Consider the following 15,398-nt stretch of genomic DNA (forward strand, 5'->3'; position numbering starts at 1 on the left):
GAAGTGGAAGTCTATTCATCCGTATTTTCTACTCAAAGTTTTAGTTTTGTTTTGGGTACTTCTTAATACAGCTGTTTTATTTGCTCATACCAAAAGCCCAAGAGAAATTTCATTTAAAGGTAATTTAAAGGATACAATATCTTAGATTTTCTTCAAGATGCACTTAGTTCTATCCAAGGATTGAAAACAGTTTCATAATGCTTAACACGTTTTTAAAAAAGTGCTTTCACATGGAATAATTTTCACGTACCTAAACTATTGGACCTGTTAGGTATCTGACTCTCTGGTGAAGTACTTGTCATGTTTTCCATTGAATTATATATGGATTTTTTTCCCAATTACTTTATATCCAGAAATGAAATATATTCCAAGATCCCTATGAGAAACTTAAGAAATAAAGGAACTCCCATTTATTCTAGTCTGGTGCTATGTCACTTTTTCAAATTTCTTAGTCTACCTCTACAGCAGCTAAGAATTGAGAGAGATGACAATAGACAGGTCAGTTGAGAGAAAGTTTCCCAAATCAACACAGCCACTTACTTGAATGTGTTAGCAACCATATCTTCTCTTGAAATGTGTTTTGTACCACAAGGTCCTGTGGACTATTTCTAATTTCATTGTGATGGGCTTCCCTTCTCTTCATTTTTCTCCACTTAACCTGATTTGTCAGGTTGTAAACAAATTTGATTTAAAGGCATTTTTGCTTCTGACAGGCAATTCTATAGTAGCATATACTGCCAAGAAGGATATATGTTGCTGGGGTCATTTTTGTAATTAAAAAAGTATAAACTTAAAAAATTGGTATAATAGGCTAACAGGTAAAAGTAAACCTTTGTTTCCTTCCGACAGATACATAAGTTCTGAGTATTCTAAGCATGTGTAACAGAATGCTAAGCAACACTGAAGCACTTACTCAACTAATAACTGTGGTCTATAATACTTTAGGTATTAAGTGTGTCTTGTAAATAGTAAAATCAAGTAATTCTTTCAAATGTGCAGTGTTTAGATTTGAAATGATTACAAGCACCATAAAAACCCATGAATTAAAATACAATATTTTATTTTTTGTCACCTAAAAAACAAGCAACCCAAAATTAAGATATACATGTTTCTCAAATTTACCCTAATAAAATTTGAATATTTATACAATTTCTACAGAAACATACAGTGTATCAAAATCTGCATAAATCAAATTTATAAAATGTGTAGAAATGCATAGTGATATTATCAACTTACAAAGCAAGGAAATGGGAATTATTTCCAAAGCAGCCTACAGTAGAAAACAGTCATTATGGCAGCAGCTTCTGATGTTTTTGTTTGGTAAGTTTTCTGATTTCAATATATAGAATCGTATTCATAGAGTATCTTCTTTTAACGAATTGCACAAAGTACCCATTTAAAATTTACATGCACAGTTCATTGCCACCTTTCTTAGGCCTATGCATAGTTAATAAGGTTATAATCTACTCAACATGGAAAATGGAGCCTATTTTCAAACACACAAGTAATTAAAGTACCAATTCTCTCTTAAAATTTTTTTATAGTTGATTTATTTTGCAATTATAAATGTTAAACATCCCTAGAGATGAAAGTTAAAATGGCTGATCACAGATCAGTAGCAAAATACAAATTGACAATTCAAAATTATAAATAAAACTCTGTTGAGGATGTTTAACCTTGACTCTCCAAATTTAAGAGCTAAGCTTGGAAGAAACAAATTCATAGGTTATATTTCCCTCTTAAATTAAAAAACAAACTTCCTCTGGCAGTAGTTTGTGAATTCTTTCATTGTAATGATACTACGATTACAAGATCAAAAATGCTTAACTTACTTGCCATTCTGCTCACATCATCACAGTTTTTTTTTTTTTTTTTTTTTTTTCTTTCAAAGCACTCAATGTAGGCATTTTAATCTTTTGGGTAACAACAGAGTATCTTTTGAGAAATTAAAATCGAATTGACCATTTGCAATATTTGGTTTTCCTAAAAGGGACTGTCTTAGTAAATATTTAAATCCAAACAAATCTTCTGTTCACTGGAAAAACATTAATAAAAATACACTTTCTAAAAAGAAATTAAGAAACACTAGGGAACACCTAATCTAACAGAAAGTAGTTCACATTTGTTAATAAACTGTATTTTTAAATAGTCCTTTGTTTTTAAATTTTAAAAACATGCAGATAATGTCATTTGGATGAAAATATAAATGAAACATCAATTCACTCTTGGCTTCACAGGTTGCACAGCTTAGGTTATAATGCACACAAGTTTTATAAGGCCTAATCTAACAAGGGCTTGGAAAGTCTTACCTCAGTCAGAATGAACCTTTGACATGTTTATGGTGGTGTTTTGTTGTTGTCACCCTCCCTTTCAAGGGATAACAATAACAACTGATAATAGTTTTCTATAGTGACAGGTATGAGAGAAAAGTAAATCCCAAATGTCAGTGGACAATTTTTCTCTAGTTGGAAGACTCCTTTGCAATCCTAGAAGTAGGTATGGACAGAGGGCACTGGGAATGCCAGTAGGTAAGGGAGTGAATGCTACACAACTTCCAACCCTATGGGATAGCCTTGGGATGTTCCATATTGTCATTTCTTTTTCAAGCCATACAACATTCAACTTTATAGCAAATGGCAGCACATAAATTCATTTCTGAGTAGTAAAAGTATTCCCCATACAGGTGACAAGTCCATCATTACCATTCTATAAATTTCATCACAAGCTCTTGAAATATATACTGAGAAATGAAAGAGGCACTAAATGTGTTGAAATTCACCTTTCAAAAAAGCAGCATGACTGTGAAGGAAGGCCACCTTGGCTAATAACCTGTGGCAGTGCTTCAAAAAGATGTAAAAGTAAATAAAGACACAACAGGTTGATAATCACCAAGTTATATATGCAAGTCTGGCTACTCCAACCTTTTTTCAAGTGTGTTAAAAGTAAAAATCAAACTGCCTTTCAGACCCCTGAGTGTAATCCCAAAGAAGACAACATGCTTTAACTCTGTCTAATAAAACAGAGCTAAAGGCACAAATTACCAACATCATCTTAAAACAAAACAAAAAGATGTAAACATCTACAAAGTTTAAGGTAAAAGCAGTCTTGTAAACAGTAACTGCAGATGATAATGTTATTGTAAAATCACAGTTTTTCAATGTCCTTCAAACTGATCAGGAGGTTCCAGGTTTGGAGCTGTACAGAGTTAATAACAATAGTTGCAGCAGGTTTCAGGCGGTTTTCAGTCCTGTATAAATTTACTTGTCAGTAGGTAGGTTATTGGTTTCTTTCATTCTCTCTAAACACTATGGATGTTATTCATTTCCCATTTTTGAGTTGTTTTACTGGAGTCACAATTGGAGATGAATACTTGATGCAGGACCTCTGAGCGATCTAAGCACTTTCCTGAAGGAATATGAGTAAATTTGTGCAGGTTCTGGAAAACACAGTAAGAAAAAAGTTTCAAATTTGGACTCTTGATAGTACTGACATCAGAAATCATCACTTGGCTTTCGTAAGGAAACAAGTGGACAAGCTTATCAACCACACCTCAAACTCTGGATTTCTCTTGTCAGTTTTGTAAGTCCTCTAAGATCTTTCATTGTTAAGTCACAATATACTGCTGGTATCTCACATTCAATGTGTACAAACCTAAATTCATTATCTGCCCCTCCAATCTATGTCTCTTGTTTCTATCCTGGCTAATGACAATCCCAGCTTTCTAGTCCTTAGGAAATACTGCACTTTCCCTCATTCATTCACATTACACCAGTCACTAAGGATGGATATGTGCAATGTCTCTGGTTTATATTCCTTCCCATCACCACTGCAGATGCCCTGGTTTGGCCCTCACTATATGTTGTAGTGAGCTTCAATATAGCTCAGAGCTTCTCCAAGTCTGGTCCTCAGACTATCCAGGAGTGGGTCTGTAAGGCCAAAACTATTTTCATAATAATACAAAGACTCCATTGCCTTTTCACTTTAGCGACATTTATACTGATGGTGCAAAAGCAATGGTGAGTAAAACTGATGGTGCCTTAGCATGAATCAAACTATGCTAGTACCTGTAGTTGTATTGTTCGTTGCCACACACAGTTAAAAAGTAAATGCTGGTTTCACTTAAGGATGTCACTGATGAAGCAGTAAAACATTAGTTTTATTCAATCTTGACCCCGATATACTTAAAAAAAAATTTTACGAGATGAAGTGGGAAGTACGTATCAAGTACTTCCATATAATGAGGTACAATGCTCAAGGATACCAGTCTACATTGCAAATCACTTTTAAGAAACTACTACTTATTAAGTTGTGGTGTGCAATAAAAAAGCAGCCACAATTATATGAAAGGCTATTAAATTACTCCCTCTCTTTACGAACTGAATGCTTGTGTGGGGCTGGGTTTTCCTCATATATTGAATGAAAACAACATATCGGATCAGACCGAATGAAGCAGGAGTATGAGAATCTGAATCCAGCTGTCTTCTTCTATTAAACCATACATTAAAGGGATTTGCAAAAATACAGAATTTCATTCTTCTCACTATTTTTTGCGGGTAAACAGTTATTTTTCACTAAAAATGTCATTTATATTAGTGTTTAGTAGGTATATTATTGTTACTTTTAGATGAATTAATATATAAAAATTTTACAAATTTCTCAGACAATTTCCAATTCTGGAAATATTGTTAGTGATAACCTACATAAACAAAAGCAATTTGGAGGGGGGAGTTCAATAATTTTTAAGAGTGTAAAGGGAATCCAGAAGACAAAGTTTGAGAACTGCTGCTCAAGCTGATCTTGTTGCTTCATCAGTCCATACCTTACATTTCCAGATTATTTTCCTAAAAGTAGCCATTGTTTCCCATCACTACCTTTCTCGAAGTAGGTCAGTCCCTCTCCAAAACTTAAAATATGAAGTTCGGTACTCTTTCCTCCAAGCACAATTTAGGGATACCAAATGAAATGCAATTCTTTGAATTTTCTACATGTTTTCATGCCACGTCTTTGCTCATCCAGCCTTTCTTATTTACTTTCCATGGAAAGCCTTTTTACACTTCAGGACTTGTGCAATGACACTTCCTCTATGAAACTCCTCAGCAGTAATTCCTCCCATGAATCACTCTTTTCTGTCCTATGGCATTTTGCTTATCTCTATTTTTGCATTTCTTTCTTCTCTGCCATTATATAATAGTGTGCTTTAGCTACATTTTTGAACTCCCCTACAGTCTAACACATCATTGGTCCCCAAGTGAATATTTAGTAATATCTAACACACAAATGTATATTCAGTGCTGTGTCCTTTAAAATACCTAAAACATGTTATGTGTCATTTTTTGGTCAATCCTTCTTGATGTACTTTCTGGTGTGTTAGCCTTCTTTTACTATTTTGCTAATATTGTTCTCATTGACCCCTACTATTTATTGCTATTATATTTCATTTTTCTTTGTGAAAATAAATGCTCTACTCTTTAAGGTTTATGCTATTCTTCTCCTTCCTAACTTGTTGTAAGAAACAAAATCATCAGGTGATACATGCTTATCACTTCCTGTAAATGACAGTAACAGGGAATGTTAAGTTAAGTCATATCATTATTACATAGCAAACAAGTGCTTGCTTGCATGACAGATGGGATATGATGACAAATACTGTGTGAGTAAATACAATGGAGCGTTGACAGATTTTTTAGTGTGAGGAAGCTTTCCCCACTTTTTGTTTCATAATAAATTGATTTATGTTAGCCAAATCTAGAATTTGAAAACTAGACATAAATCTATTAATATGTTGTAATCCTCAACTTGCCACAGAGCTTTAAATACTCACAGCTGAAACACAAAGCTGCCCCAGCAGTGTCACGTGAATAACTAAATTTGACCATTAAAGCAAGCAACTAGCTACATTTATCCCACTGTATTTAGCACACAACAATGATAAAAATGAAAGCCTAGATTTTAAGTTTTCTTTGTTTGTCTCTATCTCCACCTGCTGGACAATATCAAATATTAACCAAATTTTTTAATAGTATAAATATATTTTACTTTAATGAATGATTCATTTAAATTTCAAAAATCAGATTTTGATGTGAGCAGTGGTGATGACTGCCTCATAGAACACTGACTTTCTTGTATTACTAAAATTAGCAGTGCTCGTCATAGACATCATCGTGGCCTCATTACATGACAATATTGTACGAGAGAACAAAAGTGATGCCTCATTATAGAACCATGAGTCATCCAGTGCTCAGGAAAACCTATGCAAGTGACTAAATGAGAGCAAAATGCAAGTGAATTTGAATGCAGGTTTTAAGATTTATTTATTGAAATGCCACATGCTAGATGTTATTGAAAATGAAATAGCATATAATATTTCAGAAGTTAAAATGCAGAATACCTTGAAGTACTGCCATTCCTTAAATTCATTTAGATTACAATGTGTAATCATAACTTTTGATCCATCAGCCCCCTTTGTCAAACACTGGTCATACTGCATGAGTTGATTTGCTTCATTGATTCTGAAAAGCTGTAAAAGAAAAAGACAGAAATAAGTAACAGAGGCATCTTCCCTGCTGATGTACATTTGAAAAGAAAGAAACTTAACTCCTATAATTAAATTGAATGACTAACTTATTTTTCCATAATTTTTCTGCTTAGAACTGTAAGTCCACAGACAAATTACATTTATTTTGATATTAATGAAGAGCCTTATTAACACTGAAATCATTAAGTTCTGTAGTCTCTAAGATACCAAATGGGTCACTAACACAAATTTATTAAGTACCAACAATGTGAGAAAATGAAAAGGCAAAAACATACCCACATAAGTAAGAGAATATATGAGTGAAATACACATTACTGGCAGTAACACTCTCTTGGCAAAAAGATGAGGATTAGTGAACAATATTTGCAAAAAATTGTTAGGGAGCTAGGCTTACATAGTTATGGTAGTGACATACACTCCCACAGGAATATATTTTAATCTCTTATATTAGACATTAATTCTAGATCCTGACTGCTTACGTGAAAACCAATACTGCCATTATTCCCATCATCTAAGTGAATGTTTTAACACTGTCAATTTTTTTACAGAATGTTTTACTTTATCAAAACAAACAAAATTACCAAATCGAAAACCAAAGTACAAAGATCATTCTGTGATCAATAAACCTGATGGCCCTCAATGCGGAACAATTTAAACACAAAAGTAAGGTGGTTTACCTGATTCCCTCCCATCCTATGGCAGGGTCCTAGTTCAACAAAGCCTCCATTTGTTTTTCCCATGCTATCAATGCAGTAAGCAGTTTCAAAGCCTCTGATCTAAGAAAATGAACAAAGATGCAAAAAGCAGGCAACAGTTTAGTTTTTAATGAACTCTGGCATCAGAATTTAATATTTCATGGTAAATATTACAGTTTACAGGGAAAATCTGGGTATGCATAGTGACAGGTTATTACTGTATTGTCAATCTTTACATAGTTTTGAAATCATTTATGGTCTTGAAGTCAACACTGGAACGGGTTCTTTCTCTAAGAACAAAGGACTATAAATTTCCATAAAATACCACAGAGAAAAAAAAGTTACCATTAAATACAATTTCAGAATCACAGTAATTCATGTGAATGAGAAGCAAATAGAGGAAAGCTACCTAACCACAGTGGTAACAGACACTGGCCCTAGATATCGAGAAGAGACTGGATTTGGAAGGGACCTCTCCCAAATGGCTGTGCAGCACTTCTGGTAGCTGCCTCTAGGGGCCTAGGGTGCACAGGTCATGCATGGCACAGGGTCAGGCAGTGAGGCTTTTCTCTATAAACACAGATGAAAAACAAACACAGGTTTCCATCTTTGGAATGTACATTTTGTATGAAAATAACTATTTTTGGAAAAACCATGTATTTCTCTGAATTATAAATCACTACAGTATTTGGATAAAATGTTTTATTCTTGCATTCAGTCAGCAAATACTGACTGTGCACCTATGATGATAAGAGGTTTTGAGGATACGAAGAGGACCAAGTCGTGGTCCTCACCGCCTGGGGGTAGTGGCCAGTCAGGACAGAGGCATGAATGTGCAGAGGAAGAGCTGCTCACCCTGCCTGGAGGAGCTCCGAAGACTGCCCCAAGAGACACCTTTAAAACAGGTAGGGGTTTACCCTCGAATGTTAAGGAAATGCCGAGAAATGAAGTATAAAGTGCAGATGTCAGAATGGGAAGAGGTTAAACTGAAGATATCCTTGGGAGTGAGATAAAAGGAGGACAGAAAATGCCATTCATTCATTCATGTGTTTATTCAATCACCAAATATTGAGTACCTGATGTGTGCCAGGCATGTTGTAAGCTCTGAAACACTAGTGAACAAAATGAAGTCCCCCTACCTCAGTAATGGGCATGCTGCAGTGAATGTGGGCCCCTGCCTCCATTCACTCTGGGAATGTAAGGGGAAAAAGACAGAATACAAGTTAAAACACATAGTAGACAGTTCGTCTGTTGTGGCGAAAGGTGGTAAGTGTGGTGAAAAAAAGGACAAGAAGAGGAAGTTAGGGTGGGCGCTAGGGCATTGGGAAGTAACAGGAGGGGACCTCACTGAGAAGTGGTAGGTCAGCAGACTTGAAGGAGATGTGAGAGCTGGCCATGCATGCGGGTATCTGCAGGGAAGCACTCCAGGCAGAGGAACAGCACGGGCAGGCACATGCCTGGCGGGAGTCTGAGGACCAGTAAGGACATGGGGCTGGAGTGCAGTGGGGACAGCAGTAGCAGGTGAGGCGAGAGAGGAACGGGGACAGATGTTGTGGATCTTGGAGACCACCAGAAAGGACTCCGTCTTCACTTTGAGGTGAAGGTGCAGGGTTTGTAGCAGAGGAGGGACATGACTTGCCTTCGTTTCAAAACAGTCACTCTGACTGCTGTATTTGAAATAGGCTGTAGGAGAGTCAACAAGTTAGTCTCAGTGAGAGATGATGGTGGCTTACACCAGGCAAGAAGGGATCAGATTCTGGAACTAGATATGAAGTGCGAGACAAACAACACAGGATTCATAGAAGACTCCAAAGTTTTGAAATCAGCAAAGATGAGTTGCGGGGAGGAGATGGGAAGTTCAATTTTGGCTATGTCGAGTGTGACATGCCTGTCAGACAATCAAGTGCCAGTTAAGCATGCAGTTGGATAAACTTGTCTGGGCCCTCAGAGAGATTTGTGTGTTGAAGGGCTATGGTCTAATTGCGAGTTAAACATAATCTGCTGTAATAGGACAGGTAAAATAAGAGTATAGGAAAAAAGTATATTAAAGCAAGAAGTACAGAGAGAGCAACATGAGTGTCCTCTGTTGGTTTTTCCTTCTATTCCTGAACTCTAAATGCTGGTGTTTCTGAGGGACGGGTCTAGTCTTCTCTTGTCTATCTGTATTTTCTCCCTCAGTGACCTCATTCAGTCCCATGAAATGACCTACCTGCTGGTGGCCCCAAATGCACATCTCCAGAGTGGCCTCTTTTCTGGACTTTGGCATCGTGCAACCTACAATCTATGATCAGTAGGCCTTAATGGCTCCACCTGGACGCCTAGCAGGTACTTCACATGCCCAGAACACCAACAGAAGCCTTGCCCCCTCCATTCACTCCCCTACTGTCTTCCAATCTCAGCAGTCACCTAATCAGCTACTCAAAAAAAGAAAAAAACAAAAAACAAAAAACAACAACCTCGATGTCATTCTGGCCCTTATCCCTTCACACACCAACCCATAAGGGATCCGCCTCCAGATGAACTATGCTTCCGCAGCTGGTCTGCTTCTCTTCATCTCCACTCTCTGATTGGCTGACTCTTTATCATTCGGATCTGAGAACGAATGTCACCTCCTCTGAGAGGCTTTCCTTATCCTGTCCTTAAGTCCTCTTGACAGTATTACGTGTCATTATCATTTATCACCATCTGTCATTATCATTTTTGTTGTCTCAGACTTTTTTGATCTCTCTCCCCAGGTAGCATGCCAGTTCCCTGAGAAAAAGGACTTGGCTTCTCTTGTTTTCTATCTACAAGAGTGACTGGCACATAGTAGGCCCTCAAACAATATTTGCTGAACATAATTAAGCAGAAGATGTAGACCTGAACGTTCATGGAAGGTTTAGTGTACCTGTGAGGAATACAGTAGGGCTGAGGGGTGCAATCAGAGGTGAGTCTGAAGACAAGTTTGAATAAACAAAGAAGTGACAATGTCTGATTGTCAAAATGCTTTTGTCTGATTTTAATTATTTTTAATTCATTTGAAAAGCATTGTTGGAGTGTCTATTGTATATGGTTCCCTGCATCAATCCACCTGGACACAGTGGTGATCAAGGTCCTGAAGTACTCGGACTGGTTGGGAGATGGTTGATTTTGGGTGTTGTGAGAACCCCTGGAAAGAGCACAGAACTGCATCTTTTTGATGAAGTGGGGAATAGTAAGACGGGCTTTTCAGTATTGGTGATCTCCAAGTTGAGAGCACTAGGATAAACTGAAATTAGTTAAGGAGGGGAGTTGGAGTAAGGGGCATGGAGGCGCCAGGAGCTGCAGCCAACAGTCGATGTGTTGCAGGCTAGGGGGCCCATGTGCAAAGGCTGCCAGGAGACAGTATGGTGGCTAGCGGGTCTAGCAGCTGTAGCTGTTTAGTGGAAAGGTGGTAGATGCTATCAGACAGTTTTTACCCCAACTTTTTCCCAAGAATACTTCTCTCTTACTCACATATTTCCACCTCTCTCTGCCTTCTCCCAAATTCAGTCTACAAACACATACACTTGGAGATGTGACTACTTACTTCTCCCCAGTCAACATTTTTGGGTGGCAAAGGGTAGTGTGAGGTGATATCATAAGCTATTTCTTCCATGAACCACTTAAAACTTTTGCAGTTGTGATCTTCTCGAAATTTTTTCAGCTCCGATATATCCCCATATGGTAATGCCTGTGATTCAGGACGACTAGCATAGAAGTAGTCTTTATATTCATCCCACCAAACCTCCACAACTCTAACATAATTCTGTAAAAAAAAAGAAAAAAAAAATATATATATAGTTATAAAAATACAAATGTCATATCATAAACAGCCTATGTTAGACACATGAAATATGGCTTACATATAGCAAATTCATTTCAACAGGACCTGGCATTTAATTAAACAACAAATGCAAGTTAATGACTCTAATATATCATCTGCCAAGGATTAAAATGTCATGTATATTTAAGTAAAAAGTGTTGTACAAAACCTGATATCCCTGAGCTGGAAGATCATATATTCTGAGATAATGTATTCTAATCTGCTAACGGAAGAAGCAATTGAATCACAGAGTTTATGAGAACCTGGCTGGACACTGAAACTTCTTTCCCTATAATAATCTCCTTTCTTTTTTTTTTTTTTTGTGATGGGGTCTGGCTCTGTCATTCAGGCTAGGGTGCAGTGGTGCAATCTTGGCTCATTGCAGCTTCAACTTCCTGGATTCAAGTGATCCTCTCATCTCAGCTTCCCGAGTAGCTAGGACTACTGGTACATGCCACCATACCTGGCTAATTTTTGTTATTTTTTTGTTTAGATGGAGTCTCATTCTGTTGCCTGATCTGGTCTCAAACTCCTGGCCTCAAGAGATCCTCCCACTTCAGCCTCCCAAAATGTTGGAATTACAAGTATGAGCCACTGTGCCTGGCCTACAATCTCTATTAGAATCATTCTGTTGGTAAATGTAGGGGAAAAAAATCTCATTTCAGAAACCATCATGAGAAACAAAGCTCTGTTTAATAAAACACATTTTTGCAGGTGATTTTACTGATCCTGTTATAACTATAATAGAACCATTTCACTATAACCCCAAATGGATTGGGTATTTTCCCCAGTTGGTTAGTTTTTTTAATTTAAAAAATATATTTTTTTGAGATGGAGTCTCACTCTGTCACCAAGGATGGAGTGCAGTGGCGCAATCTCTGCTCACTGCAACCTCTGCCTCCCGGGTTCAAGCAATGCTCCTGCCTCAGCCTCCTGAGCAGCTGGTATTATAGGTGCCCGCCACCACACGTGGCTAATTTCTGTACTTTTAGTAGGGATGGGGTTTCACCATGTTGGCCAGACTGGTCTTGAACTCTTGATCTCAAGCGATCTGCCTGCCTCGGTCTCCCAAAGTGCTGATAATACAGGCATGAGCCACTGCACCCGACCCCAGTTGGTTCACTTTAAGAAAAAGCAACTACAGAGCGATAAAATATGTTGACATTGTGATAACTGAAAAATACCTAGCTTTTAAGGCTTTAATTGATGAATGAATGCTTGCATGAATATATGTGACCAAATTGGTACACATTTGCAGTGATTTGCATGTGGTTTGTCTTTGCCAAAATTCATGTCGGAATTTGATGCCCAATGTGGCAATGCTAGGAGGCAGGGCCTACTGGGAGGAGTTTGGGTTGTTAATACATTAATGGCCTCCTAAGGAGGTGAGGGGGTGAGTTCTTGCTCTCACAGAAGTGTATTGGTTCCCACAAGAGTAGTTTGTTAAACAGTCTCGCTTCCTTGGTATCTCTCTTGCTTTCTCTCTCGCCATGTGACGATCTCTTTGCACATGTGCATTCCCCTTCTACTTCCCATCATGAGTTGAAGCAGCATGAGACCCTCACCAGATGTAGCTGCCCAAGCCTGAATTTTCCAACCACCGGAATCGTGAACAAATAAACCTCTTTTCTTGATAAATTACCCAGCTTCGAGTGTTCTGTTGTAGCAACACTACATGAACTAAAACAATACTCAATCCCTCGATCTTCTACATCATGTATCAGCAAATATTCTCTGTAAAGGACCAGATAGTAAGTATCTTGGGCTTTTTGGGCTATACAGTCTCTGTGGCAACGATTCGACTCTGCTATTGTAGTGAGAACCATAGACAATACACAAACAAATGAGTGTGGCTATCTTCTGATACAACTTGATTTACTAAAAGGGGTTGGATTTGGCCTGTCAGCCACAGTGGCTGACCCATGTTTTACATTCAAAAAAGACATGCCTAGTGTTCAGATTAAATGTTTTCTAGGCAACAAGATAACTATCGAGGGGTGAACATGCCCCTAAATGCATTGTTGTTGCAAAAGTCCATGGGTTTAAAAAAGCAGCACGATAAAAGAACATACAATATTGCCACCTGACATGGTTTGGATCTGTGTCCCTACCAAATTTCATGACCAATTATAATCCCCAGTGTTGGTGATAGGGCCTGGTGGATGGTGACTTGTTCATGGGGGTGGATCCTTCATGAATGATTTAGCACCAACCCACCCTCCATCCCCACGCCCATACCATCCTTGTGATTGTGAGTTCTCATGACAACTGGTTGGTGAAAAGTGTAGCACCTTCCCGCTTCTCTCTCTTGCTCCTGCTCCCACCATGTGAGATGCCTCGTTCCCCCTTTGCCTTCCACTATAATTGGAAGCTTCCTGAGCTTTCTTAGAAGCAGAAGCTGCCAAGCTTCCTGTACAGCCTGCAGAACTGTGTGTCAATTAAACCTCCTTTCTTTATAAATTATCCAGTCTCAGGTATATCTTTATAGCAGTGTGAGAACAGACTAATATACCACTAAACATTCTGAATCTTTGCAAATCCATATGAAATTAGACACAGTACATGTACTCTAGACACGAACAAACCTGAAGAGTTATGTATACACGTGTAAGATTATGGTAACAAAAAGAAGGAGCAATTAGTTTTCTGGGATGGACAGGGCCAGAGTGGCACTGTGTTGCCCCGTCTCGAAGGAGTGGTTAATTAGGTGGGAATGGTATCCAGGGCAAAGAGAAAAGCAAATGCAGTATGATAAATCATGGTGTATTGCAGTATAGCAAGTAGTTTACAAAAACTGGAATGCAGTATTCACTGAGAGAAAACCTTCTTCAGTTTCTTCATTTTAAGATGAGGATATGGGCCAGGCATGGTGGCTCACCCCTGTCATCCCAGCACTTTGGGAGGCCGAGGCGGGCGGAGGCCAAGTAAGGCGGAGTTCGAGACCAGCCTGGCCAACATGGTGAAACCCTATCTCTACTAAAAATACAAAAATTAGCCAGGTGTGGTGGCGCGTGCCTATAATCCCAGCTACTTGGAAGGCTGAGGCAGGAGAATTGTTTGAATCCGGGAGGCAGAGGTTGCAGTGAGCTGAGACCCTACCATTGCACTCCAGCCTGGGCAACAAGAGTGAAAATCCATCTCAAAAAAAAAAAAAATTAGATGAGGATATAGTCCTTACCTCATAGTGTGTTGTGAAAATTAAGAAGTTAATCTATATAAAGGATTTAGATTTATGCCTGGTACACTGTAAGCACTTAATAAATGTTAGCTATTATTAATATTATGATTCTTTTTAAAAGAACTTTGAATTTTACCCTTGAGATGACAACCATAAAAAAGTTTTAAGCAGGTAAGTGACATCAGATTTAATTTTCAGGTGAATGACACCGGTGGTGAGTGGAGGGTGGACTGAAGGGGGTTGAACCTGATGGCAAAGAGCCAAGTAGGAGGCTATTTACTATTCATGGGAGAGATTTGAGGAGCTGCACTAGGTATAGAAAGGGATGGATTGAAGAGCTACGTGTGAGGCAGAATCACCAGGGCTTGGTAAGGGGGAGGGACAGGGAACAACTCTACATGCCCCCTAAGATTCATTCACAGGCAAATAGAGAACACAGTGGAAGGAATCACTTTTGAAGAAAAGTTAAAGGTCAGTTTTGACTTCTGTTGAGTGGAAGATCTAACGGACATCAAAGAGGATAATTCTAGAAGGTTTGAGACTCAGAGGAGACAAATGAGCTGGAGAAACAGACCTGGCCACTGGCCCCCTGATGGCTCAAGTAGATGCTGTCAAAACTGGAGAAAAGACAGCACCTGGCACATGCTGGGTTCTCACTAAGTGTATGCTAAATTCACCCTTATTGGGTAGTTTGTATGGTATATATAGTTAATTTTTAGAGTGGATAAATATCCACGTGTCAGCTTTTTTCATCTCTCTTTCAGAATAGACTTTTTTGAGTCAATTTGGCTTTTCATCAATTCTTGGTGATTGTGAGTCCAACTCCAAGGGGAGTTTCCTGCAATGTCAGTCATGCCTGGTGTTAATCTGGTGCTATTTTTGTTTTATCACAGACATTTAAATCTCATCCCCTGTTGTAGCTGGGGCTTCATTTGGCCCATGAGAAGGATGTTCCGGTTCTGAAAGCTTAGCTGTCTGCTTATTACCTATTCCCCTTTTATGAACTGTCCCAAGTTGTCTCTACAGTCAACAATAAACTTGACTTGGTTAAGCATTCCAGAAAATGAGGGGCATCAGAGTTGCATGCCACTTAGAATTTACGAAAGCAGCCCAACCAAATAAACTTCAAAGTTGTTTTGCCAGGGATAGAGGTCTTTGTCCTCCAAG

The 15,398-nt window shown here is 38.4% G+C and overlaps 1 protein-coding gene across 4 annotated transcripts in view; it reads right to left on the reverse strand.

Moving 5' to 3' along the window:
- Positions 1 to 1,039: 1,039 nt before the first annotated feature.
- The window catches only part of GALNT7 (polypeptide N-acetylgalactosaminyltransferase 7), a 150,835-nt gene continuing 136,476 nt past the window's right edge, over positions 1,040 to 15,398 (reverse strand). For all 4 annotated transcript variants that reach the window (XM_023229082.3, XM_023229089.3, XM_023229105.3 and 1 more), the window contains 4 exons: positions 10,778 to 10,996; positions 7,213 to 7,311; positions 6,389 to 6,517; positions 1,040 to 3,436 (listed from right to left, as the gene is read on the reverse strand). In XM_023229082.3, the coding sequence (XP_023084850.1) occupies positions 3,299 to 3,436; positions 6,389 to 6,517; positions 7,213 to 7,311; positions 10,778 to 10,996 (585 nt within the window). In that variant the 3' untranslated portion in view covers positions 1,040 to 3,298. The remainder of the gene's footprint in view (positions 3,437 to 6,388; positions 6,518 to 7,212; positions 7,312 to 10,777; positions 10,997 to 15,398) is intronic.

The sequence above is a fragment of the Piliocolobus tephrosceles genome, chromosome 3, assembly GCF_002776525.5.
Source record: "Piliocolobus tephrosceles isolate RC106 chromosome 3, ASM277652v3, whole genome shotgun sequence".
NCBI lineage: Eukaryota > Metazoa > Chordata > Mammalia > Primates > Cercopithecidae > Piliocolobus > Piliocolobus tephrosceles.